This window comes from Xiphophorus couchianus, chromosome 15, assembly GCF_001444195.1.
Source record: "Xiphophorus couchianus chromosome 15, X_couchianus-1.0, whole genome shotgun sequence".
Classification (NCBI taxonomy): Eukaryota; Metazoa; Chordata; class Actinopteri; order Cyprinodontiformes; family Poeciliidae; genus Xiphophorus; species Xiphophorus couchianus.
This window is the reverse complement of record NC_040242.1, coordinates 4643295-4661269: the sequence shown is the minus strand read 5'-3', so window position 1 is coordinate 4661269 and position 17975 is coordinate 4643295. Positions and strand designations below refer to the sequence as shown.

The 17975-nt window shown below is 44.5% G+C and overlaps 1 protein-coding gene across 1 annotated transcript; it reads right to left on the bottom strand.

Annotated features, from left to right (window-relative positions):
• Window positions 1-215: 215 nt before the first annotated feature.
• Window positions 216-17655, bottom strand: senp6a (SUMO specific peptidase 6a). The gene is made up of 23 exons (XM_028040532.1): window positions 17509-17655; window positions 15270-15363; window positions 14362-14425; window positions 14186-14292; window positions 10444-10593; window positions 10292-10362; window positions 9230-9321; window positions 7238-7622; window positions 6924-7159; window positions 6691-6834; window positions 6224-6257; window positions 5847-6035; window positions 5444-5637; window positions 4649-4800; window positions 4460-4576; window positions 4256-4378; window positions 4060-4152; window positions 3520-3803; window positions 3363-3448; window positions 3126-3211; window positions 2985-3053; window positions 2758-2908; window positions 216-776 (listed from the first exon to the last, which is right to left on the bottom strand). The coding sequence occupies exons 1-23, from the start codon at window positions 17543-17545 to the stop codon at window positions 573-575; spliced, it is 3162 nt and encodes a 1053-aa protein (XP_027896333.1). The 5' UTR covers window positions 17546-17655; the 3' UTR covers window positions 216-572.
• Between the last annotated feature and the right edge of the window lie 320 nt (window positions 17656-17975).

Sequence of the window (17975 nt, the reverse complement as noted above, 5' to 3'; positions counted from 1 at the left end):
TTATTACGAAAACAAACCCGTTGGGTCGTGTTTGTTTGTGTCAGTACCACCGCGTCCGTAGCTCGGGTTGGATATAGGGTCAATACTATCGGATGGGTACCATCTGGTCGGTTCGGTTCCGTCGGTTCGGTTCCATTCTGTCGGGTTGGTACCATCATGACGGTTCGGTTCCGTCGGGTAGTACCACCAGAACCAGCAGCAGACAGAAAGGCGGATTCGCATTTGCTCTTGCATCAGTTTGTTTTTAATGTTGATTCATCCAGACACAACAAACTCTTAACTACTAAGCCTCCTGTCCGCCAGGGGGCGCTCTCTGAACTCAGGCTTCTGTTTATTGTCATCGGCTCCTCAAAACAAGGCAAGATTAAAAAATGACGATGCAAGTGCAGAACAGCGCCTCCCGCAGGACGAGACGCGTATGGATCCATAACTTAACGCTCGGATGAGTCCTAAACAGGAAGTTACAAAGGCAGCGTATTTACATGTGATGTCTCACTCGGTACAAATTTCAAGTCTGATGTGTTTTTAACGTAGGCAGGCGATCCAGGACCGTCTCCAAGGAGACGAGACTATCAGGGCTCGGATCCCGGCGTCTCCTCGACCTCCTCGGGGGAACCGGGCGGCTCCTCGGCCCGGCCCGACTCCTTCCTGTCCACTTCCTGTTGATCTTTGATCTTTAGGATGAGCTCCTTGATCTCCTCGCGCTTCGTCTTCATCCGTTGCTGGGGGAACCAGTCAGACAAGTTCATGGGCAGGTGGAAGCTGGGGATGGGGTTCTGGAGGGAGGAGCAGAACCGGGATGGATTAGAACCGGGACACAGCAGAACCTCTGGAGGCTCTCAGAAACCCAAAGTTATCTTAGAGCCTCCAAAACCTGAAATCTAACATCAACCTCGACATGAATGAATCTGATTTCTATTATTTTACTAAAATCAAGATAATTTTATGTCAGTTTCTGTCTGAAATAAATTATCTATTTATTACGCGATGGATTTACATTAATGGACCTTACCACAGGGGCCGCTTTTCATTGGCTGATGCCCATTCTACGTGGTCACGTGCGCGGCCGTCTCACAAACACACTTAGCTTCCCGTTAGCTAAGTACAGCATAATGGCAGAACCAATACAACTTCTACACCTTGAAGCCTGTCTGCTACACAGTCTTACGTTAGCTAAACAGATCAATATCCAATGTGTCTGTATCTGACATACACTAAAGATTTTATTTTAGCAGAAAAGGCTTTGGACTAAACTGTTACTCGTGTTAGCCGCTCTAGCACCAAGTACAGCTAGTCAATCAACCGTCGCTGTGTTCAGGGAAGCGCTGATTAATAATCGAGAAATAAATATCAAGCCTGGAAACTTGATATCGTAACGGACTGAATGTTATGTTTTTAACCTAATCTTTGCTCGTCTTGCAGGCGGTTGCCACGGTAACAGGTGTGCTTAAACTACAATGGGAGAGAGAGAGTAAAAAGGTAGGAGTGGTTTTGAGTTGATCACCTGTTCGGGTTATTTTACCTTTGTTTACCTTTGCTGTGGCTCATTACAGCCGCTGTAGTTTCTAAACGTTGGACTAATGACCTCGTTATTTTGTGAGTTTACGTCATTCACAACAAACATCAAATAGAACAAATATATTTCATAAAATTTTAACAAACAAATGGCTTCTACCGCGGTAATTATGTGAAATTAAATTAATCATATCCCAACTTCAGAAGATTTGCCTTTACCTTTACAGAGATCTTTGGTTCCTCCTATCGGTCTGTAGCTTCTCATATTGAGGTCAAAGTTCAGATCTACCATAACTGACTGACACCTGCTGGCCTCAGGTTTGCAACCAGCTTGTGACTGAGAAACCAGTAACCTCCTCCCAGATGATGACATGAACTTGTTAGTTCCTCTGTCCATGTAGTAGCTGATATATTGTGAAAATCCGGTAGAAATGATGCACTAATCAGTCATGTTTACATAGAAACAACGAGGCTTTGTTTTGTTTGTGAGACTTGCGGTCACGTGGGTTGGTTGTGGGCGGAGCTTGGTAAGGTCCATGTATATTTAAAGACAAAGATATTTTTAAATTGTCTAATCTCACGCAATGCTGCAGTACTCCCTCGTTCCCCTAGGAGGCGTCACTCCACGTTGTAGACCTCTGCTTGATTTGGTTCTAGTTTTATCCCCAACTCCAGCCTCAGTCCTCAGAAACCCAAACCCGTATCCCAGCATGCATCTGGGTTATTGATGATCTTGGACCAGAACGGAAATAAAACGGTTTAAATGTGAAAACTCATCTCTAAGGAAAAAAACTAGCTTTGCTTTGGACACTTTTCTCTTGTGTGAAGCTGATTTTTAATTCAACTGTCATCTAAATATTGAATAAACTTCTAAAATGTCAGAAGAAAAAACTGAACTGTGTCGGGTGGAAAAGTTCATTTTACATTTTGCTCTGACCTGAAGAGATTAAAAACGGAGGAAGGTAAAGATTAACACGATGTTAGAAGTTCTATGAAATCTCGGCTTCTCCGACTGAACTGGAGCACTCCGAGTTCCCACGGACATCGAACGCAGCCCAAGTGAGGCGGGGCTTTAAGCCAATAGGAGAATTCAACTTCCAACCCACAGAGGGCAGCACTGAGACACCTCAGGCCAAATATTTACACAAGAAATGAAACAAAGATGGAAGCTCTGCAGACAAATTCAGAGTTTATCTGGAAAGGTGGATGTGAGTTAGAAACAAGATGGCGGACGGCTCTGACCTCGAAGAAGCTCTCCACATACTGCAGGACGTAAACGCCGCAGTCGCTGAAGTTGTCCTGCTGCGGCACGCGGGGGCTGGAGCCCTTCATCACCTCCTTCCCAAAACCCCGCTGCGTCCCTTGCTTCACCTCCCACTCCACCTCCAGGTACCTGGACCAGAACCGGATCAGAACCAGCATCAGAACCAGCATCAGAACCCGATCAGAACCTGAACGCTCCCACTCACTCTCTGAGAGTCTTCACCACGTTGGACCGGGCCGGGCCGCGCAGGGAGTCCATGATGAGGATGCAAGGCCTGAGAGAGCAGACAGGGACCGGTCAGAACAGCAGGGGGCCCTGCTGGTTCTGACGGTTTCGACCCACTCACTGTTTGCAGGTGACGGGTTTGGAGGCCAAGCTGGTCTCGCAGGCGCCGGTGTCGTCAGCCGCGTTCCCGTCGTCGCTGCACTCGTCCTGAATCCATCAACACAGCGATTAATCGATTATTAACGACTAATTGTTATTTTGACGATTAATCGATAATTTGAACAGTTCATCGAGTTAAAACCAGAACCGCTCTGGTCTGGTCTGCTGGTCTGGTCGGGGACGAGACGCGGATCGGTACCTGGCAGGAGCTCTGGTCGTCAGAGAAGGCGTAGGCGTCGTCTCCGTTTCCGGAACCGTAACAGACGCTGATCCGGTGCAGCTCGCCTTCAGACAGCAACAGACGGTTCTGATCCGGTTCAACACCACACAGCAGCAGAACCTCTAGATCCACTTACTGCTGAACTGCAGCTCGGCGTCAGCCCGGCCCGGTCCCAGCGGGTTCTGGCCCGCCTCGTTCGGGTCGCAGTCGGCCTCCTCCGGGACGGCGGGGGATGGTTCCTCGGACGAGCAGTCCAGGCCGTCCGGGGACAGCGGCCGGCAGTGGTCCGGGATGTTCTCCTCCAACTGCAGCTCGGCAGGCGACCCGGAGGCCGCGGGCGGGTCCAGGTACATGGGGTTCTTCTCCAGGACCGGGCCGTCCAGGCCCGGGAAGCATATGACCGCCAGGTACCAGTGGGCCCTGAGGAGAAACAGATCCACCTGACCTTTAACCTTATGAGGGAAACGTGAGACTTTCTGCTGCTTCCGTTCACCGAGGCTCAACCACCAGGTGACGATGCTGTAAAACTCATTTCTGTTTGTTCCAGTCAGACTGGGTTCAGGTGCCGGATTGCTAGGTCTCCAGGCCTGTTTTTATATAAATTAGGATTTTAATGAGAAAAAAAGAAATTAAGGAGCAGAAATAAGATGAAAAGTCAGAGGTCAGGGCGACTTACGACTCGTTGATGGGAACAAAGATGAAGTCCTTCTGGAACAGATTCACGTGCCGCGTCCACGTCTTCACCCTGTTGTGCTTCCTCTTCTGGATTCTGAGGAGCCAATCAGAGTTTAGGTCAGCGGTGGAACCGACCGGACCGCCTGAAACATGGCGGCCTGAAACACGGCGGCCTCAAACATGGCAGCGGCGCTTACGGCAGGTTGACGGTGTCCGGGCCGCTCCGCCGCTCTCGCTGATTCAGCCGCTTGTAGAAAAACGAACTGAACACGTGGATCCTTTGTGCATCTTCTTTTTTTAATCTTTCCAAAACTAAATATCTAAAAAACAGAGAAACATAAATGACCAGAAGTTTTAAATCTGTTTAAATGTAAGGAGAAGCAGAAACAATAAAAACTGACTTTAAATAAAAGTCGATGATGACGTCGTTCAGGAACTCCCCGTCGTTAAGGCAGTGCAGGTCTTCGTTAGTGACGGAGATCCCGCCTTTGGCTGGAGGCGGGGGGTACACCATCAGCCTGGGGGGCAGACGCCAGCAGGTTAACGGCAGTTAGCTCAGCCAGCCGGCAGGGGGCAGCAGAGACACTCACTTCATGACCGGCCCAGAGAAGGTCGGCTGCAGGTCTGTCATTTCCTCGTCTTCGTCGAAGAACGCGCCGCTCTGCTGGCGCGTCGCCATCCGCGTGCGAGTCGACATCCCGCCAGCAGGGGGCGCTTTGGGGGGCGACTGCTCCAGCTTCACCTGGGGGGGCCAACACCAACCACCGGTTCAGACAGACCCGATAGAACCAGAACCACATCAAATCAGATCCATTCCAGTTAGAGGTCACAACAGAAAAACCAGTAGACACAAAGCTAATGGCGCTAAAGCTAATGCTAACCTAAATGAAGCTCATCCTGTTTAGTTTAATGATCAGAAATGAGACTTAATCACAAATATTGACCCAAAAACCCAGAAGGACAGAGAGAAGAACCAAGGTTCTCTAAACAGGGACGCAAAGCAAAAATTAGACCAACAGGGAATAGCTAGCTAAAGAGAATTAAAACAAGAATATGCTAAAATGAGCTGCATGTGGATTGGTAACAAACTAAATTATCCAGAAAACACAAAGCTAAAGTTGCTAAGCTAACATCAATGAAACTAAATAATCCAAATTTAAGTGAGACAAGCTCAAGTAAAATAATGTAATGTGCCAAAATTGGAACATTTTACATCATAGGTAATATTTATGTAGTTACTTATGATGAAATTAAGCCAATTAATTATTTTGGCTATAAATCAAACAAAGAGCATCTGGATGATCCGAGTTTCTGCTTCAAACAGCTTCCTGTTTGGATTGGAAATGTCAACCAGTTTCTGATTTTCCGTTGGTCTGTGAACGCACCTTGTCGACCTTCTGGCTGGACGCCTTGTTGTAGTTGACCAGGCGGATGTTGGCCTCGTCGAAGGTCAGCTTTGTGGGGAAGCTGCTGAGTTTGTTGTTGCGGCCGATGACGGTCAGGATGTCCTCCAAGATCATCTGCTCCTTCATCACTAGGCCGTTCTCGAAGATCAGCACGATGTACTTCTCATCTACGTCTGAGGAAACAAAACCTCACATCCATTTTCGTCCCGATTCTTATCCACTCAGAGGCTAGCTACATTAAGCGCTAAAATAATAGACTAGAAACCCTGAGAAATGTCAACAGAGGATTAATTCTACTTGCACGAGTCGTTTCTGACAGAAGTTTTAGTTTCAACGTTCCAGTTCTGACCCGGATCAGACACAGGAAGCTGTCTGGACTCACGCTCTGCGGCGCAGTCGTACCACTGGCCCCCCTGCTCCTGCGACATGTTGAGCTGCGAGCGCAGGCGCACACATTCGTCCGCGGTCGTCTGGAAAAACAGAACAGGAAGCTTTCGGACGCTGCACCACTCGCAGCTGATCAGCTCCGACGTCTGCAGGTAAAAGTCTTCCACAGTACCGGGCTCCGCACCTGGAGAGACAGCAGGAAACCTGAGGTCAACCCGAGGTCAACCCGAAATTAATCCGAGGTCAACCCGAGGTTAACCCGAAGTCAACCTGAGGTCAACCTGATTTCATCTGGATTTAAATAATCTCTGGTATTAACCAATCAGCAGGTATCCTGCCTGCTGCAGCCAGCCAATCACAGCTGCTCCTTACCTTCAGCTTCCACCTGGATGCCGTCCACAGAAAACTGGAAAACAGCAAAAAAAATGTAATTAATCTTTTATGTTCCACTTTGATCTGAGCTGCAGTAATCAGAATATTAAATCAGTTCAATAAAACGACATTTTAACAGAAATGCACGACTCATAAAAAGTTTGTTCATTTCTGTAAACTCAGTTCAGGTTTTCAGGTTTTCATTAATCCATGCATCAATGCGGCGCAGCACGGAGGAGCCCGGCCCGAGGTTCTGCTGAGGTTCTGGAAGTTGCTTTGGTAACAGAACTTCAGGTTAGCTGCGTCGGCGGTTCTGGTGTCTCTGATGCTCCGAAATTTAGTGACTTTTCAACAAAAACGCAGCCAGCGCAAACCCAGCAACGTCTGACAAATATAGCAACTTTTTTTGACAAAAACAGCAACGAGCTGTAAATTCAATGACTAGACTGGGAACCATTCGGACTCACGATGACGGGCTTCGTCACCATCCGCCTCAGACTCCCGATCCGAACGCTGCGGCACTCCAGGATGATGCTGTCACACTTGGTATGAGCCATTTTGGGCTTCTTCCTCCTCGGCGTCAGAGACTCGGCTGGAGGCTGATTCCCAAACTGGGAAACAGGAGAAGAAGAGAAGGTTTGATTCCCAGTTAGCTCCCGGGGATTTTCCCAGTAAACTCCCAGTAAACTCCCGTTCTCACCTGGTCCTTCATCTGGGCTCGGTGTGGGATCGTGATCTTTGTGTTGACGTCCTCGAAGAAGTCAGCGTTCAGCTCCTCCTGCTCGGCGGCGCTCTTCACCGCCGCCTCCACTCGGCCTCCGGAGGGCGCCGGAGAGGAGTGGGCGGAGTCAGCGGGTCGAGGCGAGACGTTGTCCAATCGGTTCACGCTTCCGGTGCTGCCTGTCTCCGCCTCCTCCTCGTCGCTGGACAGGACGACTGCAGAAGAAGAACGCAGGTTAGCCTGGCAGCGTCGGAAAACCGCGAGCTTCCCGGATCGTGATTCCCGTCGCTCACTGGGGTCGTTGAGCTCCGGCGGCTGCCCCGCCGCCGCCCGCTTCCCTTTGGCTCCGCAGCAGCCCGACGTCCTGGCTAGAAGCGGGATCCTGCCGTTGCTCAGCGGCGCCGCCCTGCTGGCCGAGATGCGCACCGGCATGGCAGCGCCGGGTTTGTAGAAGTTCTGCTGGATCCCGACGGGTCCGGCGGGGTCCTTGGACCGGATGGCGGGGCGCGGGGCGGGGGAGGACGGGGCGGGCCGCGGCCCCGCCAGAGGTCGCAGGGTCGGGGAGCCCGGGGGCGGAGCCAGAGACTCGCTGCTGCCGCAGGTCAAGCAGCTGCTGCCGAGCTCACTGGGCTGGCGACACTTCAGGCACACGGAGTGGTAGACGGCGGGCCGACCCGGCTGCACAAGACACGGGCAGAAAGTTTCACATCTTTTTAGTTCTCATTTCCATCAAGAAAAAAATTTTAAAGCAGAAAAATCAAAGTATTGGCCCCTCTGTACCGGAAGAATCGTCTGTTTTCTCAACAGAAGAAAACATTTGATTACAAATAATTATGATGTTGATTATTTTTAACTTTTTATTTAAACTGAAGTGATTATTTACTTGTTGGATCAAATATGTTAATTATTACATTTTAAATTAAATAAAGTTAAATCAGACTTTTGACAATGATTGAAGGGAATTTAAAGCAAAGCTGATTAATGGATTAATTTCAGTTGTTTTAGTAACTGGTTAATCATTAATTAATGGATTTGTTTATTCATACCTTTAATATTGTAAACACTAAAAAACTCTTATTGGCAGAAAACTGATTAATCAAAAACTCAGTTCCTAATGGAATGATTTGTTTGTTTGCATCTTATGTATTTCTAATATTGTGATTAAATAAATAATCTGAAAAATGTGCCAATTTTTTATCCAACTAACCGTTCCAGCCCGAAACTATGAAATAAGTATGATTTTAATTTTGGTTTTAATTTTGAACCCTCTGAAGAATGACTCGGGTTACAATCAATGTGTTTTTATGCTACTTTTGTCATTTTGATTCGAAATAAGATTTTATATGATACTTTCTACTGTGTTTTATTTCACAAAATAACTTTTTCATGTTTGAAATATTTTCATTTTTCACTTTTTAAAACAGTTTTAGAGCGATTTGTAGAACATTTTTAATACGAAATGATAACAATAGCAGTTTTACAACAGCAATGATGAAATGTCAATAATGGACAATGTCAACATCCACTATGTGTGTGTGTGTGTGTGTGTGTGTGTAATTTTCCATCATTTGTGAACAGAATCCTAAGATATTGAAATCCTCCACTTGGGGCAGAACCCCCACCCCGACCCGGAGAAGCTCATTTATTTATGCATTTATTTATATAGCTATGAATTTTTATTTTATTTATTGCGATAATAAAAGAAAGAACCTTGAACACAACGATCAACAGGTTTTGCATGTCATTCAACACATTTTCTCTTGGTGAGACTTGGGACTCGGAGTGTTTGGTTCACAAAACAATGTTTTAGTCACAGCTGGTAAGAAACAAAGATTCCCATTAAACTCCACAGGAAATGCATTCGGGTCATTTTGGACCCACTTATGGAAGAATAGGGTAGTGATATAAAACAGGCTATTTCTAAAAATGTATAAAAGGCCAATTAAAAATTTTAATTGCATGATATCAGTAACATATTTTTTGAGGAATACCTGGAATATGAAGTGATGAAAACTTTTCATTACAAAGATTTTGCAAAAAGATGACCTGACCGGGTCCAATAGGAACCACTTACACATCAGAGGGTTAAAACAATAATAATAAAATAAATCTTTTCTTAGGTTGTTGACAGACCAGAGGAAACAATATTCCACGTTTTCATGTTTAAATATCAAAAGACAAAAACGATTAAAACCGAGTCGGACCTGGAGTGTGTGTGTGTGTGTGTGTTTCCTGGTGTGTGTCTCAGCTATGAATTGTGGGAAACGCGGCGCGGCCTCTCTCACCTCGGGGGCTTGGAGCTGCGGAGAGAAGCCGACGTCCTCCAGCGGTTTCCTCCTCTGCTGGGCGCGCCGCTTGATGCTCAGCGTTTCTTCTTCTGCAACAGTTAGAACAGGCAGATCAGCTGACCGTCGCCATGACGACCAGGACTCATTCTGACAGCAGCTCCGGTCGTTACAGAAACACATGAAATATTTAAATGCAGAAACTATCAGAATGTTGGAGCTTTAACTGTGAAAATAATTCATTTTTATATTTCTGGTGGAACATGACTGGATCAAACGGATCCAACATCTGATTGGTCAACCTCAGACCAATCACTGTCAACTAGAGCAGAGTTGGCCCCGCCCACTGACCTGACTCAAATTAATCATTAATAACTTAGAATCGATCAAGTCTGTAAATATAAAATAAATATCATTATTAAAACAAAATAATTTTAAAAAACAACATTTGAGAATTAATTTTTATTTTCTGCTATCTGTGAAATCAACTGGTGCTTCTGTGGTATAGTCAAAGCAAAAGTCAGAAATTATTTGTTTTCCAGGCACAAAGTGATTTTTCCTATCACAGTCAGTAACTATGCTACCTTCAGTTGTTTTAAAAATGTTATTAATATCAAATATAACTTAAAAGAAATTTGACTTTCTGACTTAACACCTTGAAATTGTTCCTCTGTCTCTTTAAGAACTCCTGCTCTGAAGCTCCGCCTCCAGGAAGTTGTCCCAACATGGCTCCTCTATTAACCCTTTAATGGTTTTACTTGCAGCAGCTAATATAATGAGCTCAGCAGTTTGCTAATTGCTGCTAGCTAGTCTGAAGGAGCTGAGTGGGGGTGGAGAAGTTGCACCTTGAAGGCGGGGCTACATCCACCCAGACGTTTAGCAGCTGAACGGTTGCCATGGAGACTAAAGGATTTCTCTAACATGAAAGAATCAAAGCAACACTGCAGGTTTGTTTCTGATGAAGCTAGATCAGAAACCAGCCGTAGCTAGTTCTAGCTAACGCCGACTCTCTACTTGATGCTTGTTTCCATGGTAACGTGAAGCAGAGGAGCAGGACTCTACCTGGAGACTCTGGACAGGTGAGGACGATGCTGTCCACTTCCACGGCCGGCTGTGTGGACGAGAAGTTGTTTCTGTGGGACAGGAGGGACAACAGAGCGTCTCTAGCGACGTCCACATGAGGAGGCAGAAGCGTGCGCGTGAGGACTGCTGACCTTTGACCCGGCTTCCTGCCCACCGACGGCACCTGGGCGTGCTGGAAGTGGCGGCCCTGCAGGACGATCCCTGGAGGAAGAGCCGAGGTGAAGATCAGGTTCAGGTCGGTTCTGGTGGAGGACGGCGTCGGTACCGGCAGCGCCACGTCGCTATGGGGCAGAGAGTGTACCAGAACCAAGATTTAATCAGGACCAGAACCAAAATTAGGATCAGGACCAAGATTAGGATCAGGACCAGGACCAGAACTGGCTGGACAAATCAGAAACCAACCAGAACCAGCATCTGCAGAGAATAATGAAGGCCCACTGCTGTTTGGACCGCCTTTCCGGCCAGCCTTCCATCAGAACCAGCAGAGTTCAACCGGGTCACAAGAGCCTGGACTCTACCCAGTTAACCCAGTTCTCATTCTGATCCATTTTCCAGTTTAACTTTCAAGATTTTCCCAGATTTTCAGCTCAGCGTGATGAAGGTTCTGGTCCGGTGGGACTTTCAGAACTTTCTGGGTTTAACCAGTTTCTCAGAGGTTCTGACAGCTTCCTGTTTTCTGTCCAATCAGAGAGACATGTTTGAGGCTACTGCTAATTTCCTCCAGACCTTTCCATTGCCAGTTCTTTCATTTCTTCCTTCAGTTTATTCAGTTTAGTCATTGCTACTCTAAATGCACCTTTCGGCGCTGTATTTGTTGGAATAAACTTACAACATTCGTTGCCAAAAATTTTGCAAACTCCGCCCATTTTGGCCATGAGCCAATCTAATGCTTGTCTATTTTGTCTGGTCATCCTACTTGTTTCATGAAGTTGTTCTCACAGGGCCATAAATCCTTCAATAGTAAAGTTTATCATTCGCTGTTGGTTGTAATAAATATAATTAATCCATTCAACATTTTTAATAATTCCGATCATGGGTATGATTGATTCAAATCCTGCAGCGACTTCGTGTCGTTCTTTGAATTCATTAGGAATTCCTCTTGGTTGACCTATAAGATCCAAATATACTCCTTCATTTAATCCATAATCCCCCAGGCTTCTACGAAGCCTTGTTTTATTGCGGTGCGTTCCTACTATGTCTGCAACTCCTTCATACACTAAGGTTATTGGTACTTTCATTCAAACAAGGGTGCAAAGGCCTACCCATCTTAGGGGCAATGTGTTGATTAAAATGTCATCACCACACATCCAGTAGCTGTCTGCCACCGGATATGTCTGATCACCTAGAAAAAATAGTGGGGAAATAGCCTTAGTAACACTTTCACAGTTTTCTTCTGTAAATTCTGGATTTTCATACCATATAGGTTTTGTAACAAATAGTGGTGTTACGTTAGCATGTTTAAACCAAGATAAAACCCAAGTAACATTACATCGAACTGTTGTATTTCCTACGTGTATTCCTCCATCATTTTCAAATCCTCCATTTGCAAAACATTCATACTACTGGCTGCTAACATACCCCTGCTAGCAAGCTGTTGACAATGTGCTCTGGTGCAGAACCTAGCTAGCAAAAGAGCTAATTAGTTAGCTAGCTTAGCACCTTATTTATTTTTTGTTTCATTTAAATCTGTTTAATGCTTTTTCTTATTATATGTTTATAACTTCTTGCTCTCAGCACCGAGTCGTTTCTGGCTCAAAGCTGCTTTATATATGAAACTGTTTTGACTGTCATGGCTGATGGTTCTGTACTACAGGACACCGTCGAAAGCTAGCAAGCTGGTGTAACCCAGGTTGAAATAGCCTCTTCATAAAAATAATAGTAAATTAGATAAATAGGAAATAAATAAATAGGAGAATAAATAGGGAATTAATCGATCTTAAAATTGTTTAAAATATATATATATATATACATAAAAAGAGCAACAATTAGAGACATTAAAATAGCTGTATTTTGATTTTTTGATATTTTAATCGATTAGAGAAACTGTATAAACCAGTTTTGCTTTGTCAGCGAACTCTCTTATTCTGAAGGGTTACATTTATGTGTAATCCATGTGACTAAATTCAGCCAATCGGGTTGCTGCGTTCTCTGACGTGAGAGAGAGAAGAAGCAGAGAGCGAAAAGCAAGCAGAGAGCGCAGAAGCAAACGGGATCGTGCTGGAAAAAAAGAAAAAGAGAGACAGATAAGAGAAATTGACTACTCGTAGCTGACTTGCTGTCTAAGACGAGTTTTTGTTTTGTTTTGTCTTATTTCTTGAGAAGGAGCTTTTCGCATTATTTTTTTTCCTCACCCTGACTGTGTTCGGGATCATCTTTTGTGTGTTGTGGAACTGGACTTGGTGAGTTGGAAGTGTATTTTGTTCTTTTTAGATAATGTAAACATTTATTTAATTTAAATGGAAAGCTGAAGCGGAGGCTGATCAGCGGAGGCGTTGGCTGTTGCTCTTGGTGCTAACAGCGAGCCAACTGAAAGTCAGCAGGAGTAACAGCTGATCCGCTGAAGCTAACAGCCGCTCTTGTCAACAGAAATTTAACGGCTTATCAGCAGAGGAGCTAACTGTTGCTAACTGTCGCTCTTTGTTGGCAACAGGCTTTTTTTGTTGTTGTTGTTGTTTTTTTACGTTCGACTGGGATTTGGACTAAGGAGTCTCGGATCATCACTGAATTGGATCTTCCTAAGGAGAACGACATGGCGAGCCAACCCGGGAGCTTAATGACCATCCAGTAGGAGCTGCGCCTTCTGCTGGACATTGCCAACCCCGCAACTTGGTATGACCTGCCTATGTTGTTGTGCGCATTAGCAGTGGGTCACTGAAACAGAATTAACTGTTGGATCATCGGAGGAAACAAGACATCAATCTGAAGCACAGTCTGACCTGTCCTTGCTGAATTGTTCTGATGTGTTGTTGTTTTGCTGTTATTGTTTTTTTTTACTCCTTAAGGGAAACACCAAAGAACTAAAATAGATTAAACAGATTAGAACCAACTGTAAATTAAAACAGATAAATAGTATTAACTAGAACTTAAATAGAACTATAACCTAGGTAAAATAAATAGTATCCTTAATTTAGATTTATAAAATATTCTGAAAGAAACTGGAAACTATTTTTTTCTGGAATTTGTGTCATTTTGTGTTAATTGTGTAACATTGTTGTTGTTTATTCTTTTATTGTTCTTTCAACAAATAATAAGCCGGCTGTTTTTCAACTTAATTTTTTGGGTCTGTGATCATTAATTCAAAATACACTTCTCACTACTCCAGTAGCCGAACCTAGCTCTGGTTTTATTACGAGTTCATTAACTGTAAACACATAGTGAGTGTTACACTAGCACGGGTATATTAGCAGCTAGTTAGCATTAGCCTCAACTGGCTTGAAGATATGAGTGCAACTCAAACTTTTGCCCCAGAGAAAAATCCCACAAAAGACAAACAAAAAACAAAAACCTGCAGCAACAAGATGAGAGTTTAAATGTCAGAAATGTGATTCATGTATTTAAGCCCAACTTACACTTTTTAAAATTGATTTAAGACATTTTAAGGCCATAATTTCTTGCTAACGCTGTTAGCACGTCTTATGGTGATAAGACTTTCAGATTTCTTCTTTAGTCAGAGGCCTCTTCGGGTTTGATACAACACTGACTGCTACTGGAGATCTTTCCTGCCCACAGCATCACTTTCTGCATCGACTCTTTGAAGACACTTTGATAAGTTAAAAAAATATTTATAATAGTTTATTGATAATCTGTCCTGAAACAACAAACCAGTGCAACCAGTTAGACCAGTACTGTTGAAGAAGCAGAACTGGGCCGTACCTGAACCTCCGGGGGGTCAGCCGGGTCAGGGACCGCATGTGGCTGCTGGGTCGGTTTCCGCACGTCCTCAGCGGGTCGGGAGAACTGTAGTGCTTTAACGAAGGAGACTAGAGAAGAACAAAGCAGCATCAGAACCAGAACCGGGTCGGAACCGGGCCAGAACCGGGAGAAGTTACCTTCTTCTCCTCCGGGGGGCTCAGCTGCTGCCGCTCCATCTCCTCCTCGCTCACCGCGCTCGCCCTGCAGAGAAGAGAGTCCAGAACTGTCAGCCATGATGACCTTTGACCTGTCTGCAGTGTGGCGGTTTGAGGAGAAAGGCTTGATTGTACAATCATGATGACCTTTATTCATGTCAAACCTGAAGGTAAATAAAACCCAGAACATTTTGGTCCGATTTCACTTCAAACAGGTGTATGTAAACTTCTGACCTTTACTGTATTTCATCCCTGATTGCCTTAATTATTGTTTCTCAGATTTAAATAAAAAATTCTGTGATAACTTTATTTTGTGATGTTGTTAAAGACTCGCTTATTAGTTACAGTTTCTGCTGGGCTCAGTACGGTGGCCCACAGGTTCAAATGAAAAGCAAACTCCAAAACACACAAAACTAACGCAACAGAAAAACGCTGTCGCAAAAAAACTAGCATTAAAAGCAACAAACTGATGTCAGTCCTCCAGACCACTAGGGGGAGTCGACCGGCAGATAATCCGGCACCAAACGCTCAGTAAAGACAGGAAGTTCAGAAGAAAGTTGGGTGGAAGAAAGAAAAAGTGCATCCCACTTGCTTTTTTAGCATGCAGTTATTTAATATAACAGAGTAATTCCAGACTCCCTCTAGTGGTCAGGAGGACTTCAGTTTAGTGAAGCGAGTTTGCAGATTTTCCCCTTAGTATATAATTTTTTTGCTTTGTAGCATTTTTACGTAGGTTTTATTTATCTGTGTTGAGTTTTCAAAACATTTTTCATCACATATTCTATTATAATGGAAGCTAACAGAGGCTAATGAAGGTGGCGGTGACAGGAACGAGAGCAGCATCGCCTTGGTGAAGGGATCGGATAAAAAGTGAGAGCAGAGCTGCTTACTGGTGTCGGGTTTCCGCCTCGGCGTCACCAGGAAGCGAGAAGCTCCAGCTGCTCTTGAAGCCTCCATCTCTCCTGCTCTCAGATCTATTCAGGGCTTAGACAGTAAAACCAGAACCGGGTCAGAACAAGAACAACAGCAGAACTCAAACCAGAACCGGGTCAGGACACAAGCATCACATGAGCCGAACCGGACCGGACCGGTTCCAACTGCACAGACTGGGGGACGAGTCGGACCCGACTGGGAGAAAGTCTGGACCCTGAAGAATCGACTACCGAAACCAGACGGATCCGACCGAGAGCCGCTCCACATGCTGCAACGATCATTTTACTAGTCAATTAACTGATCAACTATTATGATGATTAATTAGTAATTCTGATGATTAACCGATTAATTGGATTAAAAAAGGCACTTTCTACGGATTTTTCATTTAACCACTAAAGCCTTTTTAGTACAATATTTGAAATGCATCCAACTGGCAAATAATTAAATTCACTTTTTAAAATAAAAAAGAAACCATTTATTACCTAAAATGGTAAATCTGAACCAGGTGAAGCTAAAACTACAACTTGAGTTTTGAGTAAAACAGATTTACAGAGAAGGGCTGATTTTATATTAAAAGCTAAATGCTTATATTTTTGTACAGTTTTGGCTTCCTTACTGCTCAGAATGTGTTTTTATTCAGCAAATTGCCTTTTTGAGTTTGTGTAATCCAGTTAATGAATAATCAATTAGTAAAATTACTTGACTGTTATTTCAAATATTGATTAATTGCGATTAATTTGATTAATCGTTTCAGTCCTACATGGAACCAGACGGACGTGGATTACAGTTATTTGGTTATTTTTACATCATTGCTACTGTTTTATTGCAGCGTTTTCTTAATGAATTAGTTTTCTATTATTTTCATTTTTTCCTCTTGTTGCTTCTTTCCGGCTGAGGAACCGTTAACCTGAAACACCAGCTGCACCACAACACTCCCACTTCCTGTTTCCTGGCTCTGAAGCAGCTGATTGGACGCCTCTGCTGAGTCTGGGTCAAAACAGGAGGTAATCCACAGAACCAACCTGGCTGCAGGTAAACTGGTTCTGGATCAGGTCCACACATCCAGAACCAGAACATTGGACCCAAACAGGCTCAAGCTGCAGCTCCACAGACAGCCAGCCCCAATGTAGACAAGATGATGGAGTAAAATGTTAAACCAGTTGAACTCCTGAATACCTGAATCTAAAACAGACTTATGATAAAAACAAACCAACTAGCTGGTTGCCATCTAAAGGTTTTATGTTGACATAAAAATTATCAGGATTTTTTATTTTCCCCCCCATTTCAAATTCTACTGCAAAAAGTATTTTATCTAGTTTTTAGTGGAAATATCTCAGTACACTTGAATTAGGAGTAAACTAATCTACAACTTTTCAGCAAGGAAATTTTATTCTACTTGTAACCAAGTTAGCAATAACTGATAAAAGATATTTGCCCCATACACACACACACACACATATATATATTTATATATATATCCCCTTTGTGCGACCTCCTTTAATATTTTTATTGATTTTGTATAATATCTAATTTGAAGGAATCCCCTTTCTATTTACATTTTATCTCATTTTAGGAGTTTATACCTGATTTTAGTAAATAGTAATAGTAACTACAATAATAGTAACAGTGAAAATCCTAATAATATCTCATGTGTTTGGATTTATTATCCTGTGCAGTTTAGGTTTCCTCTGAATTCACACCAATCCTGCTTCTGTTTACATGTTTTCCTCTGAGATCTACAGCTAGCCTGTTAGCATGTTCGTTAGCACCAGTTAGCATTCTGTTAGTGAACTCTGGCCAATCAGAGGTTGTTTATCTGTTTGTTTGTTTATTGTTTACTTGTTTGCGCCTCCATCTGCGGTGAGCCAGCCAGCTCTGGGGCTAACAGCCTCCCCTCCCACCCACAGGAAGGCCCGGCTATGCTGCAGCTACATCCAGCTAACAGCAGCGCTAACGGGGATAGCTGCAGCCCCCAGAACAGAGCCGATTCCGGTCACAAACAACCGAACCCTAACCTTAGCCGGTCCCCCAGCCGATCCAGACCTGCACATTCGGCCCTCCCTGCCCCCCGGCCGGGCAGAGGATGATGGGGAGAAGCAGCATGGAGCCAGCCGGAGTCCCGGTGGCTGAGTGCGGGTGAAGCAGCTGCAGCGGTCCGGTCCGGTCCGGTGTCCGGTGCGGAGTGTCACCGCTTACCTTCGAGGAAGAAGCTTCTGTTGTGTGCCATGTTCATGCCCCGACCCGCTTCATGTTCCGATGATGCTCATTAATGGCTGGAAACAGAAGTGCGGCCGTTTAAAGCTTCTCGGCTCCACAAATACACACCATGCCGGAAGTTGAATGTGAGGGCTTCGCAATAAAAGCTCCAACACTCCGATCCAGTAGAAGCTGAATGAAACCAGAACGTACTGCAGGTTTAACCCCAATGTAACCATAAGCCGGTTCTGAACACCTCAAACTCTCCGGTTCTGATCCATTAACATGGTCTGGGTCTTCTTCACTCAGTTCTTTTACCTAATGAGGTTAAACCAGCAGGAATATCTTACAGTTTGATGAAAATAACACAGTTTCATAACTATTTACATAAATTCATGACATCGTTCAGCTTCAGACCCTCCATCACTCTTCAACGCGCTTTTAACCCCCAGATATTAAGATGCATT

Bases quoted from the DNA above. Each gene is read 5' to 3' on its own strand.
- senp6a (XM_028040532.1), bottom strand. From the start codon at position 17,545: ATGAACATGGCACACAACAGAAGCTTCTTCCTCGAAG. The intron at 4,379-4,459 runs GTCAGTTTTTAT...TCTGTTTTTTAG, and splicing joins ATCATCGACTTTTATTTAAA to ATATTTAGTTTTGGAAAGAT. The intron at 3,804-4,059 runs GTAAGTCGCCCT...GTTTCTCCTCAG, and splicing joins TTTGTTCCCATCAACGAGTC to GGCCCACTGGTACCTGGCGG.